Source organism: Lampetra fluviatilis, chromosome 39 (assembly GCF_964198595.1).
Source record: "Lampetra fluviatilis chromosome 39, kcLamFluv1.1, whole genome shotgun sequence".
NCBI classification, from domain to species: domain Eukaryota; kingdom Metazoa; phylum Chordata; class Hyperoartia; order Petromyzontiformes; family Petromyzontidae; genus Lampetra; species Lampetra fluviatilis.
Genome location: NC_136313.1, coordinates 11,683,641 through 11,706,115, shown reverse-complemented (window position 1 = coordinate 11,706,115; position 22,475 = coordinate 11,683,641). Strand labels below are relative to the sequence as shown.

Below are 22,475 nucleotides of genomic sequence, written 5' to 3'. Positions count from 1 at the left end.
GCCTCCGGGGCCACGTGGCGTCCGGGTGCCGCGCTCCGCGTCAGCGCGCCATGGGTGCTCGGCTGGACGACGACCGAGATCTCAAGTCATCTCTACAATCCCCGGCAAGTCGCGGCACCTCACACGCTCGGCCTGTTTATTCGGCACACATGGGACGCCGCGTTGCGGCGGAGGAGGGCCGGTTAAGGTTCGGGGATTCGGTTCGGCGAGGGGGGTTCGGCCGGGACCAGGGAGACATTGAATGGGCGGAATTGGGGCATAGAATTGTGGCTGCTTCGGCGGGTTCGTCCGTTGTTACGGGATCTATTGATGGGGTCGAGATTAGGGTGTTAGTGGACACGGGGGCATCGGCAACTATTATATCGGACCTCATTTATGATATTCTCCCAGTCCAATGTCGTCCGCTGCTTCCAGTGGATGTGCCATTTTACGCCGCTAATGGGGGATCGTTGGGCATTATCGGTCAGATTAGGGCGTCCATTTGCATTGGAAATATCAAATTGTCGGGACCCGTTTTCGTTTCGTCTTCTTTGGCGGTTCCGTGTCTTTTGGGCACTGATTTTTTGGCTAAAATGCCCATTAAAATTCTTATCGATCAACGATGCATTGAACTGCCATCGGGTCGCCGGATTGCATTTTTGACGAGCCCTACTGACATTCGGACGGCGTGCGCTACGATACAAGCGGTGGCGACACAGACCGTGCATGTGCCCCCGGGTTCACAGATGTTGATTCCCCTCCGGTTGCGGAAACCATGGGTGAGGGAGGCTTCGGAACAAAGTATGCTTTTGGGTCCTTCTAACAAGGCTGTCGGGGGTCTTGATTTATCGGTGGCTCACACTTTGGTGCGGGCTGACAGGGATCCGTTTGTGATGGTTTTGAACGCGGGGTCGCGGCCAGCTGTCATTCCACAGGGCACCGTGCTGGCTCACGCGGCGCGGGTCCCTGTGGATGATGGGTTGGTTGCGCAGGTGGGCTCGAGCCCCGCGCGGAACGTTGAGCCAAGGGAAGACCTTGAGTGGGTCCATTCGCTATGCGCCGCCTCGGACGATTTGTCGGCGGCGCAGTTGGGTGCGCTGCGCGAGTTGCTCATAGAATTCTCTGATGTGTTCAGTAAACATGAGTATGACATTGGGTGCACGGATTTGTTGCACCACCACATTGAAACGGGCGATGCGGCGCCGGTCAAGCTAAATCCCTTCCGACTGAGTCCCGTGGAGAAGGAACATGTTCAGTCGGCTGTTAACGAAATGCTAGAAGCCGATATTATTTCGCCCTCCTCTAGCCCGTGGGGAGCGCCTATTGTGCTGGTTAAGAAGCAGGACGGGTCCCTGCGATTCTGCGTTGATTTCCGTCGCCTGAATAAGATCTCTGTGGCTGACGCGTATCCGCTCCCCAGGATGGATGAGTCCCTCGATGCATTGTCTGGTGCGCGATATTTTTCGACTCTTGATTTGTTATCGGGGTTTTGGCAGTTGCCGCTCGACGAAGAGTCGAAACCTAAGACAGCATTTCGGACTCCAGGGGGGCTGTTCCAGTTTAACCGGTTACCCATGGGACTTCACTCCTCTCCAGCGACGTTTCAGCGACTTATGGAGTTGGTTTTGTCGGGCTTGCAGTGGGATACATGCTTGATTTATATGGACGATGTCATTGTTTTCAGTAAAACGTTTGAAGAACACCTCCAGCGATTGAGAGGGGTGTTCTTGCGAATGCGATCGGCTAAGCTGAAATTTAAACCGGCCAAATGTCACCTCCTTCGGAAGTCGGTTAGATACTTGGGTCACATTGTCGATTCTTCGGGGATCTCCACCGATCCCGCGAAGACGGATTGTGTCGGTTCGTGGCCGACACCTACGTCCGTTTCCGACGTGCGTAGTTTCATCGGGTTTGCTTCTTATTATCGGCGGTTCGTTGAGCACTTCGCCACTATTGCAAAACCCTTGCACGCTCTAACGGCGAAGGGAGTGAAGTTCAAATGGGGACCGGAGGAGGAGGCCGCGTTTCGCTCCCTCCGGGACGCCTTGGTGGGTGCCCCACCCTTGTGTTATCCCGATTTTGCGAGTCCCTTTTTGCTGGACACGGATGCTAGCAACACGGGCATTGGGGGGGTGCTATCCCAAGTCGTTGGGGGTGTCGAAAGAGTTGTCGCCTACGGTAGTAGGGTGTTGTCTCCGGCGGAGCAGCGCTACTGCGTCACCCGTCGCGAGCTGCTTGCCATTGTCTTTTTTGTGCAGCAGTTTAGGCCATATCTCTATGGTCGTCACTTTACGGTCCGAACGGACCACGCGGCGCTACAGTATTCATTGAGGGTCGCCCAACCCTCGGGCCAGTTGTCGCGTTGGTTGGAAGTCCTCCAGGACTATCAGTTTACGACTACGTACCGTAAGGGGTTGCGACACACAAATGCCGATTGCTTGTCGCGGTTGTTGCCTTGTGATGAATGCGCGTGTTTGTCGGGATCGGCGCGCTGTAAACCGACGCTTGCGGGGGAGATGGGGGCACTGGCTGCGACAGCGGGCGCACCGATCGTGGATGATTCCACTGCCTCTCAGGGTCGGGACTCGCTGCTCTCGTTGTCGCTCAGCGAATGGGGCCGTCTCCAGATGGCGGACAGCTCGCTGCTAGCATTGCGCCGCAAGGTTGGGGGTCCCGAGGGGGACCAGGAGCGTACCGGCTCCTATGTACTTGAGCAGGGCATGTTATTGAGATGGGACAGGTTGTCCCGGCGGAACGCACTCGTGGTGCCTTCCGCTGTAAGGGGGAGGGTTGTCTTGGCGGCACACGAACGCCTCTTGCACTTGGGAGTTAACAAGACGCTTGCCCTGCTTCAGCGTGACTATTACTGGCCGGGAATGGGAAGTGATGTGGTAAATATTCTGAAGGGGTGCGTTGAGTGCGCCAGGCGTAAACCACCGCCCGTGGCAGCTAATCCACCGCTGCAATCTATTCAGGTCTCGCGTACTAACGAGCTCGTTGCACTCGATATTTTGGGGCCCTTCCCAGTCACGCCGAGAGGGAATAAATATTTGTTAGTGGGGGTCGAATACTTTACCCGATGGCCTATGGCGTGGCCTCTCGCTAACCAGTCGGCAGCGGCTGTGACGGACGCCTTCGTCCAGGGCTATGTCCTGGACAAGGGGGCTCCCGAACGCCTGCTGACCGACCAAGGTAAAAAATTTTCGAGTAAATTGTTGCAAGAGGTGTGCGATCTGTTGGGTACCAAGAAGGTGTGTACCTCCCCGTACCACCCGCAGACAGACGGGATGGTGGAGAGACTCCACAAAACTTTGACTTCCATGCTGTGCCAGCAGGTGTGCGAGGCACATGTAGATTGGGACCTGCAGGTCCCGGGAGTCCTTGCCGCGTATAGAATGGCCCCCCATGCAGCTACGGGGTTTTCCCCATTCTATTTGATGTACGGTCGGGAAGCTGACCCGCCAATGGAAACGCAACTTGGCCTGTCCGCTCCACGAACTAATTCTAAATTGGCAGAACATATTAAGTTTAATATTCACAAGCTGACAGAGGCGAGGGAGGCCGCACGGCTTAATTCCCGGGCTCGCCAAATTGCTAATGAACGGTTGCGGGCACGGAAGGTGTCCGGGCACGATTGGAAACCAGGTGACAGGGCCTGGCTGCATTGCCCTCAGGCACCCTTGGCTACGTCGCCTAAATTGTTGAGACCGTGGAGGGGACCCGTGGAGGTCGTGCGCGTTGCACGACCCCAGTGCGTTCAGATAAAGTGGGGAAAGCGCCGTTGGTACGTTCACCCCTCCCGACTGAAACCGTTCTCGCCTCCATATGGCCTCCCCTTGTGTCGTCATGGCCGAGCGTGTGACGTGACCGGCGACCCACAGGGGGAAATGTCTCTGCCTGATCCACGCGTATTTTCGCCTGATCTGCTCCCAGGTGTCTCGGATCTGACAGCTGCCGACCACCGGCGGCCGGATCTCCGCGGCGGGGCCGGCCCTTTCAGGCCCGTTCCGCGCCGTCTGGAGCAGCCGGAACCGTCGGACGGTCGTCAGTGTCCCGCCCCATACGACGGACCAGCCAGACGGACTCGCGCCAAGTCGTGCTACTTTGCGCGACCCGCCTCGTGAGGAGTCGGGGCTGTTGGTGCGCCTCGTCACTGCGTGTAGTCGCAGGGACGTGGGGCGCGTTCGTTTTTTGGAATTTGCTCGTATCGTGTTATTGTTGACTTTTCGTGTTCATTGTCAATCTGTACATAGTTATTCTTGTTGTTGTTGTTGTTATGTTACGGGGCACACTCGGGGGGTTGCGGGTTTTTTTTTGTTGGTTGTCGTTTTATCGTCGCGGTTGGTTGTTGTTAGCAGCCGGGCCGGCTGCGAGCTATGTGGGAGGGGGTGATGTAGTGGTGATACGCGCTGGGTGTGTACGTCATGTGCCAGCGCGTATGTACGTGTGTGTGTGGTGACGCGCGCTGACGGGGAGGAGCAGGCGTCAGTGCGCGGGTGGGGGTAGTGCTGCTGATTGGCTGTGTGCCGGTGACGCGCTGAGAGGGAGTGATCGGGGGGCAGCGCGGTGTGATTGGTCGAGGAGTGGAAACACGCGCTGGGCGGAAACGGATCGTAGAGATAGCGCGTGGTGATTGGGTAACTGAGGAGCGGTGCCGACGTTGAGGTCCGCATCCGCTCCGTCTCCCGGGAGGAAGAGATATATAAGATGATGCACAGAGGAGTAGAGGGCAGAAGTGGAACCATCTAAGAATGAAGACGAAGGTGCAGAGATAGAGCCCGGAGAGGAGAGTAATGGAGAGGAGAGGAGAGTAAGGGAGAGTAGAGGAGAGTAAGGTATAAGTGTGTAGCCAGAGAGAGAGAACGGTCTACACGAGCTGAGTGATGTATAGTGTGTAGCCAGAGAGAGAGAACGGTCTACACGAGCTGAGTGATGTATAGTGTGTAGCCAGAGAGAGAGAAAGGTCTACACGAGCCGAGTATGCATACGGTGTAGCCAGAGAGAGAGAAAGGTCTACACGAGCCGAGTATGCATACGGTGTAGCCAGAGAGAGATGCAAAGTCTACACGAGGCGAGTGGAGAGTGTAGCAGAGGCGCAGAGTCTACACGAGACGAGAGAAGAGTGTAGCCGAGGCGCGGAGTCTACACGAGGCACAGAGAGCCAGCAGCACAGAATCTAAGAGAGTCAAGAGAAGCGTAGGGTGAAGAAGAAGAGGTCACGAGTTGTACCGTTGTATGGTGACCGCATTGTGAAGAAGAGAGGCCACGCGTTGTATCGTTACAAGTCAAGATATAATAAAAGAAGTGTGTTCCCGTCAAGGAGTTTCCTGCCGTCATTTTCCAATACTTCACATGTATCTCTCCACGTGGTCGTGTGGATTTTTCTCTAGGTCTGTCGGTTCTATACCTTCACATTTAGAATCAATAGCATTTAGAGTATTGGCTGCTATACGTGTTCACATAATGAGCCACTTCGTTGAGTTATCATTTGTGATAGCCAGGTCGCTTCTGAAAAAGAGCTATATAGCTCAGTGGACCTTACCTGGTAAAATAAAAAAAAACGGTTTGTTCCATGATGATAACTCCCGTGTGTCTGACGCCGAGCGCAGCTGCGCTCGCGTGTGCCCGTGCATGTGTATTCACACAGGGAAGAGCGTTAGTGCAGTGGTGACCCCTGTTCCGATTCCAGCGATGGTGGCGAATATCTGAAATGGTCTTTGGCCTCCCCGTGGTTGACTCGGCCTTAAATGAATACCCGTGTAATACACCATCAGCACTGGGCAGACAAATTTTGGCAAGGTGTGGTGCTGGCCACATAACCCCCTTGTGTACCATTTCGGCCTTCATATGTGCTTCTTGCTAACAGAACGTACCCCAAAAGTATCTTCTTTGTTTTGACTTTGTCAATTCAATATTATACGGGGATCTTCGTCTTTGTCTTCGCACAGAGACGTGCGAGGGTGTGCCATGCCCCGCCGGCATGGAGTGTGTCCTGGATCAGCTGAATGGCGCCCACTGCGTGCGGTGTGGGCAGAGCCCATGCGGCGCAACCGCCATCTCCTCATCCTCGGGGGGCCCCCTGTGCGGCCGCAACGGTGTTACCTACGCCAGCGCCTGCCACCTGCGCCGTGCCACCTGTGCACAGGGCCGCTCCATTGGCGTGGCACACTACGGACACTGCGCCGGTGAGATCCTTCTTGCTCGGTCGTCCACCCAATGCTCGCCCCGTCCACCACTCTGTCCTCGCTCCATGCTCCTTCACTCTGTCCATGCTCCATCCTCCTTCACTCTGTGTTCGCTTCATCCTCCACTCTGTCCTCGCTCCATCTTCCACTCTATCCTCGCTCCATCCTCCTTTACTCTGTGATCGCTCCATCCTCCTCCACTCCGTCCTCGCTCAAACCCCCTCCACTCTGTCCTAGCTCCTCCCTCCTCCACTGTCTCATCGCTCCATCCTCTTCAACTCTTTCCTTGATCAACCCTCCTCCAATCTGTCCAAGGGCCCTCCTCCTCCACTCTGTCCTCGCTCCATCTTCCATTCTGTCCTCGCTCCATCCCCCTCTACTCTGTCCTCGCTCCATCCTCCTCAACTCTGTCGTTGCTCAACCCTCCTCCACTCTGTCCTCGTTCCATCCTCCTGTACTCGGTCCTTGCTCCATGCTCCATTCTGTCCTCGCTCCACCCTCTTCCACTTTGTGCCCGCTCCATCCTCCTCCACTCTGTCATCACTCCATCCTGCTCTACTCTGTCATCACTCCATACTCCTCCACTCTGTCTTCGCTCCATCATCCACCACTCTGTCCTCGCTCCATCCTCCATTCTGTCCTTGCTCAATCCTCCTCCACTCTGTCCTCGCTGCATCCTCCTGTACTCTCTCCTTGCTCCATCCTCCACTCTGTCCTCGCTCAATCCTCCTCAACTCTGTCATCACTCCATCCTCCTGTACTCGGTCCTTGCTCCATGCTCCATTCTGTCCTTGCTCCACCCTCGTCCACTCTCTCCTCGCTACATTCTTCTCCACTCTGTCCTCGCTCCATCCTCATCCACTCTGTCCTTGCTCCATCCTGCTCCACTCCATCCTCGCTCCATCCGCCTCCACTCTGTTGTCGCAGCATACTCCTCCACTCTGTCCTTGGACCATCCTCCTCCACTCTGACCTCACACCATCCTGCTCCACTTTGTCCTCGCTCCATCCACCTCCACTGTGTCCTTGCTCCATCCTCCTGCCCTCTGTCCTTACTCCAGCCTTTACTCTGTCATCACTCCATATTCCTCCACTCTGTCCTCGCTGAATCATCCTCCACTCTGTGCTTGCTCCATCCTTCTTGACTCTGTCCTCGCTCCATCCTCCTCCACTCTGTGCTCGCTCCATCTTCCACTCTCTCCTCGCTCCATACTCCTCCACTCTGTCCTCGCTCCACAATACTCCACTTTCTCTTTGCTCCATTCTGTTCCACTCTGTCCTCGCTTCATCATCCTACACTCTGTCCTTGCTCTACCCTCCCCCACTCTGTCCTCGCTTCATCCTTCTCCACTTTGTGCTTGCTCCATCCTCCTCCACGCGCTCTATCTTCCTCCATTCTGTCCTCGCTACATCTTCCACTCTGTCCTCGCTCCATCCTCCTTTACTCTGTCCTTGCTCTACCCTCCTCCACTCTGTCCTCGCTTCATCCTTCTCCACTTTGTGCTTGCTCTATCCTCCTCCACTCTGTCATCACTCCATCCTCCTCCACTCAGTCATCACTCCATATTCCTATACTCTGTCCTCACTCAATCCTCCTCCACTCTGTGCTTGCTCCATCCTCCTTGACTCTGTCCTTGCTCTACCCTCCTCCACTCTGTCCTTGCTTCATCCTTCTTCACTTTGTGCTTGCTGCATCCTCCTCCACTCTGTCATCACTCATCCTCCTCCCCTCAGTCATCACTCCATATTCCTATACTCTGTCCTCACTCAATCCTCCTCCACTCTGTGTTTGCTCCATCCTCCTTGACTCTGTCCTTGCTATACCCTCCTCCTCTCTCTCCTTGTTCCATCCTCCTCCACTCTGTCTGTGCTCCATCTTCCTCCACTTTGTCCTCGGTCAATACTCCTCCACTCTGTCCTCGTGCCATCCTCCTCTATGTCTTCGCTCTATCCTCCTCCACTCTGTCCTAGCTACATCATCCTCCACACGCTCCATCCTCCTCCACTATGTTATCACTCCTTCACTCTGTCCTCGCTCCATCATCCTCCACTTTGTCCTCGCTCCATTCTCCTCCACTTAGTCCTTTCTCCACCCTCATCCACTCTCTCCTCGCTACATTCTTCTCGACTCTGTCCTTGCACCATCCTCCTCCACAACGTCTGTGCTCCGTCCTCCTCAACTCATACCTTGCTCCATCCTCCTCCACTCTGTCCTCGCTTCATCCTCCACTCTGTCCTCGCTCCACCCCCTCCATTCTGTTCTCGCTCCATCATCCTCCACTCTGTCCTCGGTCCATCCTCCTCAACTCTGTCCTCGCATCATCCTCGACTCTGTCCTCGCTCCATCCTCCTCAACTCTGTCCTCGCTCCATCATCCTCTGCTCTGTCCTCGCTCCATCATCCTCCGCTCTGTCCTCGCTCCATTATCCTCCACTTTGTCCTCGCTCCATCCTCCTCCACTCAGTCCTTGCTCCACCCTTGTCCACTCTCTCCTCGCTACATTCTTCTCAACTCTGTCCTTGCACCATCCTCCTCCACAACGTCTGTGCTCCGTCCTCCTCAACTCATACCTTGCTCCATCCTCCTCCACTCTGTCCTCGCTTCATCCTCCACTCTGTCCTCACTCCACCCCTCCACTCTGTTCTCGCTCCATCATCCTGCACTCTGTCCTCGGTCCATTATCCTCAACTCTGTCCTCGCATCATCCTCGACTCTGTCCTCGCTCCATCCTCCTCAACTCTGTCCTCGCTCCATCATCCTCTGCTCTGTCCTCGCTCCATCATCCTCCGCTCTGTCCTCGCTCCATAATCCTCCACCCTGTCCTCACTCCATCCTCCTCCACTCTCTCCTCGCTCCATCCTCCTTTATGTCCTCGCTCCATCCTCCTCTCTGTCGTCACTCCATCCTAATCCACTCTGTCCTCGCTCCATCCTGCTTCACTCCATCCTCACTCCGGCTGCAGCCAATATGGCATACAACTGGCACCAACTGATAATTATCACATCATGTAATTGCTTTATCCAGGAAAGGTTCACCGAGTCTCAAAACTGCATTGCAGTTTTTGGGCACTATTCATTCCATTATTATTTCTTGGCTTCGTATTGGTTGGAAATCAAAATTTCTGGAGAAATCTCAGCTATTGTGCTGTATAAGGGGAAAACATGCAACATACCATAAGGCATGACCTATCTACTGCTGGATGAAGGCCCATTTGTTCCGATAGCATGTCCCGTCGTCTCACGATGCACCGATCCATCTCGCTCCTGCGCAGACACTCGATGATTTCCTCACTCCATATCCACGATGGACATCAACTGTTGCACGTTTTTCTTCCAGCACTGTCCCGGCAGGGCCTATCCACTGATTCTTTGCACAGATTGAATCACTTATTCGTGATCGGGAATGCAAATGTTTTTGCGAGTTAATAGTGCAGATGCTATGGCAACGACCATAAATGCAAGCGTTGTTATGAGGATAATAATGACTTGCTTACCCAGGAAAGTACACTCAGTCCAATTACTTTTTCAGGAAGGTCCTACATAAGGTTTGTTTAAATTTTAAGATGTTTTTGAGTCGATGTGTAATGTAGCACTCAAAGACGCTGTCTTACTTAAGTTACATATACATATTTATTATATATTACCGTCCACCCGACTCGATGACATGTTATTAGTTGGATGCAGGTTGACTATATATATATATCTGCTACACGACGTTCACTATATAGTTGACTGACTATATAGGAGCCGTCGCTGTAGTAGCTACGGCGAAGATATATAACTTCTTTCCTAGACTTCCAAGTTGATGTGGACAATCCACCGTCATGACAGCGACGACGGTCCAGACCCCAAATCCCCACAGCAGCCCCAAGCCCCGCTCCACGTTGCCTTTTATTTCCCCTCAGCTCTGCCACGCTCCTTTTCCCGAACTCTCTTCTTTGCCTCACTATAACACTCCGGGGGTTCCATCTCTACCCCCGTGTTGATTCCTCACCCAGTTACCTCACTTAACCCTGCCTGTCCTCATCGTTGTAATCATTATTAACGGCCACTAGGCCCCGTACTGTCCTTACAGATGTATTTGTTGTATATGTAGTGGTGGTGCTGACGTGCGCCGACAGTGATTGATCACGGGGCGGCACGGGGTGCGGGGTTGGGCACGCGTTGTGGGCGTGGTGTGGACGTGCGCGCCGGGAGTGAGAGATCACGGGGCGGCGCGCGTGAGTGGTGAGGCGCGCTGACACTGTGGGAAAACAGGATCGTAGCCAGCGCCCAGTGATTGGTCAAATGGGATGAGTGCTCTCAGCGACGTCCGCAGGGAGTGTATAAAGGGTGACGCGCGAGAGCACTCGAGGTTGTTGTTAACCAGTTGAAGATCGAAGACGGAGTGAAGAGGTAGTGCCCTGAGACCCCTAGTCCCGCTGTCCTTGTTGGGACCGGGGCCCTGTGTGGCTCGGAGGCGAGACTGTGGGACCCGTGGTCCGACGCCCATGTGGGTCGGGACTGTGGGACCCAGAGTCGAGAGGGACACCCCGGCTGGGTGTGTTCCGAGAGGCTACGGGGCGTAAGAGCCCGTGTTGGTGTAGCCAGGAGAACCGTGTGGGGTAGGCTGGTGTTAGCCACCCATGTAGCTAAGTGGGTGTTAGTCACCCGAGTAGCTCAGTGGGTGTTAGTCACCCGTGTAGCTAAGTGGGTGTTAGTCACCCGAGTAGCTCAGTGGGTGTTAGTCACCCGTGTAGCTAAGTGGGTGTTAGTCACCCGAGTAACTAAGTGGGTGTTAGTCGCCCGAGTAACCAAGTGGGTGTTAGTCACCTGAGTAACCAAGTGGGTGTTAGTCACCCGAGTAACCAAGTGGGTGTTAGTCACCCGAGCAACCAAGTGGGTGTTAGTCACCCGAGTAACTACAGTGGGTGTTAGTCACCTGTGTAACGAAGTTGGTGAAATAAAGAGTGTGCTACCCGTGAAGTCGTCTCCCGCCGAGTTACTACATTACAACTGGCGTCAGAAGTAAACCTGTCTTCAAGAAGAATGGATACTAGGAAAACTACCCGTACCCACGAGCGAGATCGGGAAGACGACGGCGTACCGGAGACACCAACCTCGGGAGGAGAGGACGAGGAGTTGCCGCCGATGCAGCACTTCGCGGCGATGGCCGACGCTCCGCTCGCCTCCGACACCAGCCTACAGGACGCACACTCCCGCCTGGCGGAGTTGCTGCTCGCCGCCGCTGCAGTTTTGGAAGAGATCTCCGTTCCAGCGGGCGGAGGGACGGCTGCGGGGTTGGAGGAGGCGGCGCGGCTGGAGGGATCCCGCCAGAAGGCGCTTCGCGCCAAAAGTTTTGAAGTTGGCGCCGTTTTTGAGGGTCCGCCATTAATTGGCGGGAAGCGCGGACACCACATGGGCGGAGAGCTCCACTCAGAGCGGCCCGCGTCATCGGCGCGCGCCGGAGCCCTCCATTATGCGCCTGCAGACGGAGCCGACATTTTCTACAACCACAGCGGCGCGCGGGAAAATCGTTTCGACAACGACGACGACCGGGTCCTCCAGCAACGATTGCCCGCGCTGTCGGCGTTCAAGGCAGACGGGGGCGACTGGGGAGCCTTCCAACGTAGGTTCCTCGCACATCAAGAAATGTCTGGGTGGTCCGACACCACTGCCCTGCGCGCGCTGCCAGCGATGCTCGACGACGACGCGCTTGCGGCCTTCACATCGGCCCCTAGGTCGTCCCGCTCAACGCTCCAGGCCGCGCTACACCTAATGGCTAAAGTGTTCGGGCCGCCCTCGACCTGTCGCCACCAGTTCTACGATCGGCGAAAGGTGGTTGGAGAAACAACGCTCGCCTATCGCACGGCGCTGCTCGCCCTGGCGGACGCAGCTTTTCCCCGCATGGACAAGGAGGGGAAGGACGCCATGGTGACGGAGCAGCTGTTGGCGTTGGCTCACGGCTTGGGAGTCCCCATCAATATGGCGGACGTAATGGACATCTGCTCCCTGGGGATTGCCACGAGTATTCACGCATACGAGGTCCTCAAGCGCAAGCCAACGGTCATCTGCGCATCGGCGGGTAACGGGGCAGTGGCTGCCACGGTCGCCGAGCCTCAGCCTGCTGCGGCTCGGGAGGAGGCCTTCACTGTATCGAGACCGGGGGAGTGGAGAATGGGAGGTCGTTCGCCCACACGTTCATCCCGCAAGCTGGAGCAACCGAAACTTACGGTGTCCCTCGTCGTCTGCTACAACTGCGGTCTTCGGGGTCACGTCGCAGCCGGGTGCCGGGCTCCACGTCAGCGCGCCACGGGACCACGTCCGGACGACGACCGGGGCCACAAGTCATCACAACTAAACCCGGCAAGTCGCGGCACCTCACGCGCTCGGTCCCCATACACGGCACGTTCGGGTCGCCGCTTGGCGGTGCGGGGACCACATAAGGGTACCGGGGGTTCGGTTCGGCGAGGGGGGTTCGTACACGGCCCGGAAGCAGTCGAATGGTCCGAATTGGCCCACAGGATGGTGGCTGCGTCGGCCGGGTCGTCCGTGGTAACGGGGTTTATTGACGGGGTTGAGGTCCGGGTGCTTGTGGACACGGGTGCGTCGGCCACTATCATTTCGGACCTTATTTATAACATTCTTCCCGTCCAATGTCGACCCCTTCTGCCGGTGGACGTACCATTTTACGCGGCGAACGGGGGATCCCTGGGAATCATCGGCCAGATTCGGGCGACTATTTGTATTGGCGATATCAAATTGGCGGGTCCTATTTTTGTATCATCATCGCTGGCCGTTCCTTGTTTACTAGGTACAGACTTTCTGTCCAAAATGCCCATCAAAATTCTCATAGATCAAGCCTGCATTGAGCTTCCATCGGGACGGCGGGTTACGTTTTTGACGAGCCCTACTAAAATACGCACGGTTTGTGCGACGGTGCAGGCGCTGGCAACTCAGACTGTACGGGTGCCCCCGGGATCGCAAATGTTGGTACCCCTTCGGTTGAGAAAACCCCTCGGGGTGGATGCGGGGGCACAGGGAGTTCTGTTGGGGCCGTCTAACAGAGCCAAAGGGGGCCTCGACTTAGCGGTAGCTCAGACCATGGTGAGGGGGGACAGTGAGCCGTTCGTTATGGTCCTGAATACGGGGTCGCGGCCGGCCGTAATTACACAGGGAACGGTGCTGGCTCACGCTGCGCCGCTACCCGTCGAGGAACAGCTCGTTGCTCACGCGGGATTGAGTGCCGATACGCATCCTCAAAGTAAGGAGGGGACAGAGTGGGTGGACTCGTTGTGTGCCGGGTCTAGTAACCTGTCCAGTGTGCAGTTGGGAGCATTGAGGGGCTTGCTACTCGAGTTTGCTGACGTGTTTAGCAGTCACAAGTACGATATTGGCTGCACAGACCTGTTGCGCCACCACATAGCTACGGGGGACGCGGCTCCTATTCGACAGAATCCCTTCCGGCTCAGCCCAGCCGAGAAGGAGCAAGTGCAGTCGGCGGTTAATGACATGTTGGCGGCCGACATCATTTCGCCCTCTTCCAGTCCGTGGGGTGCTCCTATCGTCCTAGTTAAAAAACAGGACGGGTCTTGCAGTTCTGTGTCGATTTCCGCCGCCTAAACAAAATCTCTATGGCCGATGCGTATCCGCTCCCCAGGATGGATGAGTCGCTGGATGCCTTGGCGGGAGCACAGTTTTTTTCGACGCTCGATCTGCTTTCGGGATTTTGGCAATTGCCCCTCGATGACGAGTCGAAACCAAAAACCGCTTTCCGGACACCGGGAGGCCTATTTGAATTCAACCGATTGCCCATGGGCTTACATTCCGCTCCCGCCACGTTCCAGAGGCTCATGGAATTGGTTTTGTCAGGCCTCCAATGGGACACCTGTTTGATTTACCTCGATGATATCATCGTTTTCAGCCGGACTTTTGAGGAGCACCTCCAGCGACTGAGAGCGGTGTTCCTCAGGATGCGTTCCGCTAAGCTTAAATTTAAACCGGCTAAATGTTTTCTGCTTCGGGAACCGGTCAGGTACTTGGGCCATATCGTTAGTCGTTCAGGGATCTCGACAGACCCTGCTAAGACGCACTGCGTCAGCTCATGGCCAACGCCAACCTCGGTCACTGAAGTCCGCAGCTTCATAGGATTCGTCTCCTATTACCGGCGTTTTGTCAAGCAGTTTGCCACCATAGCCAGGCCCCTGCACGCTTTGACGGCTAAAGGTGTGCGGTTTCACTGGGGGCCGGAAGAGGAGGCTGCGTTCTGCTCCCTTCGTGACGCCTTGGTGCAGGCTCCCCCCTTGTGTTACCTCGATTTCACGCAACCGTTTTTACTCGACACGGATGCCAGTAACACGGGTATCGGGGGAGTGCTCTCACAGGTGGTCGGGGGGGTTGAACGGGTGGTCGCCTACGGTAGCAGGGTTCTGTCCCCTGCGGAACAACGCTACTGTGTGACACGTCGTGAATTGCTGGCGATTGTGTTTTTTATACAGCAATTCAGGCCGTATCTTTACGGCCGTCATTTTACGGTTCGTACGGACCATGCGGCTCTCCAGTACGCTATGCGGGTGGCGCAGCCATCCGGCCAATTGTCCCGTTGGTTGGAGGTCCTTCAGGACTACCAATTCACGACGATTTACCGCAAGGGATTGCGCCACTCGAACGCGGATGCCTTGTCGCGGTTGCCGCCGCGCACGGAATGCGAATGTCTGCTGGGATCGGCGCGGTGTAAACCCCCTGTCGCCGTCCCCGCGGAAGTTGTGCTCACCGCCACTGACACTACGGGGGTCGACGCTCCCACGGGGAGGGACTCGCTGTTAGCATTGCCTCTCATCGAGTGGGGCCGTCTCCAAATGGCCGACAGCTCCCTACTCACGCTACGTCGGAAGGTTGACGCTCCCAAGGGGGGGGAAGCGCGGGTCGGTTCCTGGGTGTGCAGACAGGGCCTCTTGATGAAGTGGGACAACATGTCCCGGCGTCACGCGCTCGTTGTGCCATTTGCTATGCGGGTTAGGCTCGTTCTGGCTGCTCATGAGCGACTCATGCATTTGGGGTTTCACAAAACGCTCGCCCTAATCCAGCGAGACTATTATTGGCCGGGGATGGGCAACGACGTGGCGAACATTCTTAAGGGATGTGTAAGGTGCGCCCAAAGGAAGCCGCCACCAGTAGCGGCTAATCCACCGCTGCAATCCATTCAGGTTTCGCGCACAAACGAATTGGTTGCATTAGACATCTTGGGGTCCTTTCCCGCTACACCTAGGGGAAATAAGTTCCTGCTGGTTGGCGTAGAGTACTTCACCCGCTGGCCCATGGCGTGGCCACTCGCCAACCAGTCGGCTGCGGCAGTGGCGGACGCCTTTGTCCAAGGTTATGTTTTGGACAAGGGCACCCCTGAACGCTTGCTGACGGACCAAGGGAAGAATTTTTCGAGCGTTTTGTTGCGCGAGGTGTGCGACCTGTTGGGTACAAAGAAAGTGCGTACCTCCTCGTACCACCCGCAGACTGACGGAATGGTTGAACGTCTGAACAGGACGATTACGTCTATGCTGTGCCAACAGGTCTGCGACGATCAGGTTGATTGGGACTTACAGGTACCGGGGGTGCTCGCGGCCTATCGAATGGCCCCTCATGCGGCGACGGGGTTTTCCCCATTTTTTCTTATGTATGGGCGGGAGGCCGATCCGGCCATGGACGTCCAACTGGGGATTTCCCAGCCACGTGCAATATCTAAATTGGCAGACCACATCAAGTTTAATATCGCCAAATTGGCTGAAGCGCGAGAGGCTGCGAGATTGAATTCGCAGTCTCGGCAGATCGCGAACGAGAGATTGCATGGACGGAGGGTGCATACGCACGATTGGAAACCAGGCGATAAGGCCTGGCTGCATTGTCCACATGCACCGTTGGCTACGTCCCCCAAATTGTTGAGACCATGGAGGGGACCGGTGGAAATTGTGCGGGTTGCACGACCCCAGAGTATACAGATTAAATGGGAAAAACGCCGTTGGTACGTGCACCCCTCCCGACTGAAACCCTACGCGGCACCGCGTGACCCCGTTTTGTGCCATAACGACCGAGCGTGTGATGTGACCGTCGACTCGGGGAGGGATGTGTCGCAGGCTGATCCTCACGTGTCTCCACCTGACCCACCCCCAGGTGTCTCGGGCCTGACGGCGGTTGACCGTCGGGAACCGGAACCCCGCGGCACGCGCGGATCCCCGATGCCTGGCCCGTGCCTTCCTGAACTGCCGGCACCACCGGACGGTCAACCGCGTCTGGTGCCGTACGACGGACCGGCAAGGCGGACTCGGGCTAGGACACAACACTTTTCATGAGAAGAAACTTTTTTTTTTTAATACAATTTTTAAACCCGGGCTCACCGCCGTGTTCCCCCTCTGCCGGGGTAATGTCCCGTTCAAGGGACGCTCGGGAAGAATGGGACGCTGCACGAGTCAGAAGAAAGAAATTTTTTTTTTTTTTTGCATACACATTTATTGTTGTCACTCGCCGGATTGTACATATTGTTCTGTTGTTGTCGTGGCGTTGCTGGTTTTTGCGGATGGCGGTGTTCGTGTTGTGTTATGTTGTTATGTTGTTGTTGTGTTACGGGGCACACATGGGAGGGGGTGTTGTATATTTTTATAGCAGCCGGGTCGGCTGCGAGCTATGTGGTAGGGGGTGATGTAGTGGTGGTGTTGACGTGCGCCGACAGTGATGGATCACGGGGCGTCACGGGGTGCGGGGTTGGGCACGCGTTGTGGGCGTGGTGTGGACGCGCGCGCCGGGAGTGAGAGATCACGGGGCGGCGCGGCGTGAGTGGTGAGGCGCGCTGACACTGTGGGAAAACAGGATCGTAGCCAGCGCCCAGTGATTGGTCAAATGGGATGAGTGCTCTCAGCGACGTCCGCAGGGAGTGTATAAAGGGTGACGCGCGAGAGCACTCGAGGTTGTTGTTAACCAGTTGAAGATCGAAGACGGAGTGAAGAGGTAGTGCCCTGAGACCCCTAGTCCCGCTGTCCTTGTTGGGACCGGGGCCCTGTGTGGCTCGGAGGCGAGACTGTGGGACCCGTGGTCCGACGCCCATGTGGGTCGGGACTGTGGGACCCAGAGTCGAGAGGGACACCCCGGCTGGGTGTGTTCCGAGAGGCTACGGGGCGTAAGAGCCCGTGTTGGTGTAGCCAGGAGAACCGTGTGGGGTAGGCTGGTGTTAGCCACCCGTGTAGCTAAGTGGGTGTTAGTCACCCGAGTAGCTCAGTGGGTGTTAGTCACCCGTGTAGCTAAGTGGGTGTTAGTCACCCGAGTAGCTCAGTGGGTGTTAGTCACCCTTGTAGCTAAGTGGGTGTTAGTCACCCGAGTAACTAAGTGGGTGTTAGTCGCCCGAGTAACCAAGTGGGTGTTAGTCACCCGAGTAACCAAGTGGGTGTTAGTCACCCGAGTAACCAAGTGGGTGTTAGTCACCCGAGCAACCAAGTGGGTGTTAGTCACCCGAGTAACTACAGTGGGTGTTAGTCACCTGTGTAACGAAGTTGGTGAAATAAAGAGTGTGCTACCCGTGAAGTCGTCTCCCGCCGAGTTACTACATTACATATATACACGTGAGAGGAAACCGAGGCGGCTGGAGAAAACCCACGCATGTGATGGTGCAAGACTCTATATTCGTACAGATGGAAACAAATGGAGATTAGTCCACTTGCTGTTGTAGCGCCTTCTCCTGGCAAGCCGGTGTACGGCTTCTCCTTAACGTCCGCAGGAAGGGAGTTTACACAACATGTGTGCGGTGATCCACCAACCCTCGCTGCTTCCACAGTGCTCGATTACAGGCAGCCACGTGCATAGCCACCACTGTCCAGCTTATTATTGTAGGTAACCAATTGGCTTGGAGTGGCTGCTATTATAGACCACTGAGCCTTTGTAGATTGTGTGAAATGTTGAGTTGAGAGGACTTTTGAAAACCATGGTTGTCCCTGCACACATTTGCATCATTGAGGTGTTTGCAGCATTGAGGTCGCTTTGCCCTGCCAGATATCCAAACGGATATGTCATCGTGTTGCTGATAGAACAGGCAAAATAACGTGCTGAGGGACAGCGGTCGAAACACTTACAACAAAAGACTCTTCAGCGTGTACGTTTTTAACAGCCCTTTAAAATCCAATTGCGGTTTTCCGGGTTGGGCTGTGCATTAGACAATTCTTCTCCCAAGAGGGCATCTTCAGACGTTGAAGATGTCCGCAGTAGTGCGTGGCAAAAGCTCGAGAGAAGAAATGCCCGACAAGCGGCCCAACCCGGGAAACTGCGCATTCAATGAGCAAAACCCAGTTTTGCGCCGCTTCAAGGACGACTTCTAACGGTCCGTCGGGCTGATCCGCGCCGCTACGCACAGGGCCGCCCACCTGCCGTGACGGTTCGGCGTGCGAGGCCGGTAAGCGGTGCGTGAGGGACCCGCGCACCGGCGCTGCCGCGCGCTGCCTGCAGTGCAACGCAATCTGCCGCGCGTCCGAGCGCCGTGCCCCCGTGTGCGGCTCCGACAACACCACGTACCAGGACCGGTGCGTGCTGCGTGCTGCCGCCTGCTCCGACGGCCTCTTCATCGAGGTGAAGCACTTGGGACGCTGCCGCTACGCCCCAGGTACCGCCCCCCCCCCCTTGCCATCACAGCAGTGGATTCCTGTATCTATCCGTGCGAAGCTCTAAGTGTTTGGGCGCCGCGGTGGCGAGATTTTAACTCCCTCGCCTGGTGCACAGGAGGTCGTGGGTTTGATCCCGACCCTGACGCCTGCTGTATATTTGAAATTTACATGTCTCTCTCACCGTGGTCGTGTGTATTTTTCTCTGGATCTTCTGGATTTTCCCTCCACATTTAGAATCAACATGCATTTAAAGTATTTGGCTTCTATAAATTTCCACGTGATAAGCCACTTTGTTGAGCTATCATTTGTGGCCCGGTTGTTTCTGGAAAAAAGAGCTACATAGCTATACCTGGCAAAATACTAAATAGTTTAATCGTTACCTGCTCATGCACCACTTGCCAAATGCTCGTGAATGCAATTGGCTAAACATGATTTCTGCAGTGGTGGCCAGGAGATGGCAGCAGAGCGATTGATTACCAAATCTATCTATGCGGAGTTATATGTGTTTCCTGCTCAAATACATGGGGGTGCTGGGGGAGGGTTGTGTTCTCTGGTTTTCTCCGGCACATGCAACCAAACACTTGCAAACGGAATTCGCCAGACATCTCAATATAGTAGGACCCCATTGAGAAAAACGGTGAGTGTTGAGGCTTTGGTTGAGTCTTTTCCACTGAAAGAGCATTATTATGAGAAACGCTTCATACTAATGGCTCTGGGTTTAACCGAGTTTGTTTATATGAATTCCCGCCAGGAGCTGAAAGCTCAATGGGAGGCATGCAAGTGATTTGCACGCGGCCACAATTCAGCGAATTCTCACACTACGTCATTAAAATTAGATTCCGGATCGGACTGTGCTCTCGTAGGCTACCTATGTGTGTGCGTAAACCAAAGCTCTGCTGAGCTGCGAGTGGGTGGTGGTAATGATAACAAAGTTAATTGATCCCAGCGTAACATTAAATGTTGATTGAAAATGTTTAATCTGTATTTCTTAAGAACTGCTTTTTGTGTTTAGTTGTCCTTTCCCACACCTCTGATTAGCACGGTTGGCTACGTACGGTGCGAAAGAAATTCAACACACACGCATACGCACATACCTCGAGACGGTGTTTCCAAAGATTGCTTTGCATTCTCCAACTGCTCCAAGCTCTCTATGCCTGTGGCCACGCACGCTACGCCCGTGACACACACCCCGCACCTGGTACACACATTAAACGGCAAGCTTGTGACGTCGCACCTGTGTTCGTGGGGAGCGGCTGTGCAGCGAGCGTTTATCGCGCTGCTGCGCTACGAACTCCACTCACCGACACTGGTGACGAAAATCTGAACCGGTCCTGGGCCTCCCCTAGGTCGACTCAGCCTCAAATGAGTACCAGGTGCGGTGTGTAACCATCGCCACTAGGGAGACCAAGGCGGCCGGGCGTGGTGTTGGCCACCCACCTCCTCGTGTGCCTTTCCAGCTTTCATAGGTGCTATTTGCTAACAGCACTTTCCCCAACAGTCTGTTAAAGGCAATATGCGGGAACTTTGTCTTTGTGTTCTGAGAGATGTACACGCATTACCTGTCCATGATATCATCATACTTGCATATTGTGACCAATCACTTATTTTTCATGCCAAATGGTTTGAGTGCTGCAACAGATTATTGAATTCATCTGTGGCAGAGCTCACTGTGTTATTCCCCGCGTGCGTATGTGGAATTTCGCCAAACACCCCAATGTAGCTGGAAAAAAATGTTGAGACTCAATGAGGGCCTTCCTGGGCTAACAATAATAATACTACTACTACTACACAACTATTAATCAATTCCATTCAGGGTGAAGCCCATTACACACTGTGCGTGTCATAGGGGTAATGTGAACGTACTTCGTCATAGTGGTCAGTGTGGATGAGTGAAGGGGATTCCTGGATAATCTGTGAAAAAGAGCTGAGTAGCTCACCGGATTTATCTTCCAAGATGTCTAGCCAGTGTGGAATAGTTGGGCAATAAAAAGAAAACCCACCCTCTAGAGGAGTTGTCTTGAGCTCCCTTTCGTCCAGTGGAGGCCCCTTCTGTTAGCATTGACGTGAACAAGACATTGCAGGGCTGCACCTTTGATTTTAATTCACCTCTTTATTATAATCATAATTGTTGTAATAAGAACGATGAGAGCAGTCGCGCCATGGAGTACAGAGCGTGGCTCACCTCGTCTCCACCCGTCATCCTCTCTTCCCGGCAGCGGAGGAGGGAGAAGCTGGCGACGCAGAGGGCATGGAAGGCAATGCGTTTCCCGGCTCGGCCATGATGAACTACCGGTAGCCTCTCGGCGCCCCCCCCCCCCCACGCACAACTCTCCGGTCACTGCTATTGCATGTTTCACGTCGTGTGTATGTGTGCGCGCTCGTGTGAAGTTTTTATTTTAATTTATACGAGTATTTATGGGGGTCGTTGTGGGCGAGGGAGGTGAGGGTCTGGGAGACGACAGAAGGGACGCTGCGGTCCTACGACCACGGCGCTTCACGTGGGCAAGGCCGCCACCGGGGTCCATGGCAAATCTGTCTGGGCGAAGCGAGACGAAGGACAACCGCCCGACCGCCCCTACAAGGCGAGAGGCATCGCCTCTCTTTGTAACCCGTGCAGTGTTTAATTTATTTAGCCAGGCGAGAACCTCGTTCTCTCTTTGACGAGGGAGACCCGGGGCATGCGTAGCTATACGTAGCGAGAGACATTAAAAAACACATACAAAGGAGCCACAATATTTGTCCTTTTTTGAAGTGGCCCGAGATGCGTTTTTTTTTACCAGACTCGTAATGCACCATTGCCCTTGCTTGCAAATAATTTCACGGATACGTTCGTTTACCAATGCTCTGATGCTTCAACGGAATCTACACAGGGGACTGCTTTAGACAATTTGCAGAAGAATCCAGACTCGCCCCAGGAATCCGATGAGCTATGAAGCTCTTTTTCACACAAGATGTCAAACAAGGGGTGGGTTAGCAAGTTACAACAACAAATACAAAAATAACGATAGAGTGCGAAGTAGAGAAAAGGTTTAACACATAGAAGGAGGCGTTCACGACGATAGTATCCATAATAGAGGTTTTTGGGCTAGATCGCGAAAATATAAATGTCCCGGTGTGCTGTACGAGTAACGAATTGGCATGTTTTGTTTACGTGACAAAGCTTACTATTTGGATGTGTCGGGTGGTGGCGGGATTAATGACATTCATATTTACGAGATCTAACCCAAAAACCTATATTATAGAGAAAATGTAAGCAAGTAACTCTAAATAAATTAATTAACAAAAGCTATGGGGCTGCCGCAGTGTAAGCGTCAGCTCAATAGACTTGCATTCCAGAGGCATGAGTTCAATTCCATCTGCCACCGTGGCAGCTGCGACGATTGGGCATGTTTCTAGAATCCCTACCCTACCCCCGCCCACCCCTTCTCCACCGCCTCTGTCGACTCAGCAGTATAAATGGGTGACAGCAGCCAGTTGATCGGCCGGTCGCACGTGATGCGGCGCAGTGTGGGTAATCGCCCACCTCTTCCAACACGTTTGGTCAATGTGGAAGAGTGGAACAGATGTATATGTATGTCTTTTGAACTTCTTTCGCACCGTACGTAGCCAACCGTTCAAATCGGAGGTTCCGGGGCAGCACAACAAACGAAACACAAAAGCAGTTCGAAAGAAATTAGTTTTCAATCTCGATTTAAAAGT

General features: G+C 54.6%; 1 protein-coding gene across 2 annotated transcripts in view; it reads left to right on the top strand.

Annotated features, from left to right (window-relative positions):
- The window catches only part of LOC144946003 (follistatin-A-like), a 62,401-nt gene extending 40,736 nt beyond the window's left edge, over positions 1-21,665 (top strand). For both annotated transcript variants that reach the window (XM_078874735.1, XM_078874734.1), the window contains exons 4-6: positions 5,928-6,164; positions 18,530-18,775; positions 20,993-21,665. In XM_078874735.1, the coding sequence (XP_078730861.1) occupies positions 5,928-6,164; positions 18,530-18,775; positions 20,993-21,072 (563 nt within the window). In that variant the 3' untranslated portion in view covers positions 21,073-21,665. The remainder of the gene's footprint in view (positions 1-5,927; positions 6,165-18,529; positions 18,776-20,992) is intronic.
- The last annotated feature ends 810 nt before the right edge of the window (positions 21,666-22,475 follow it).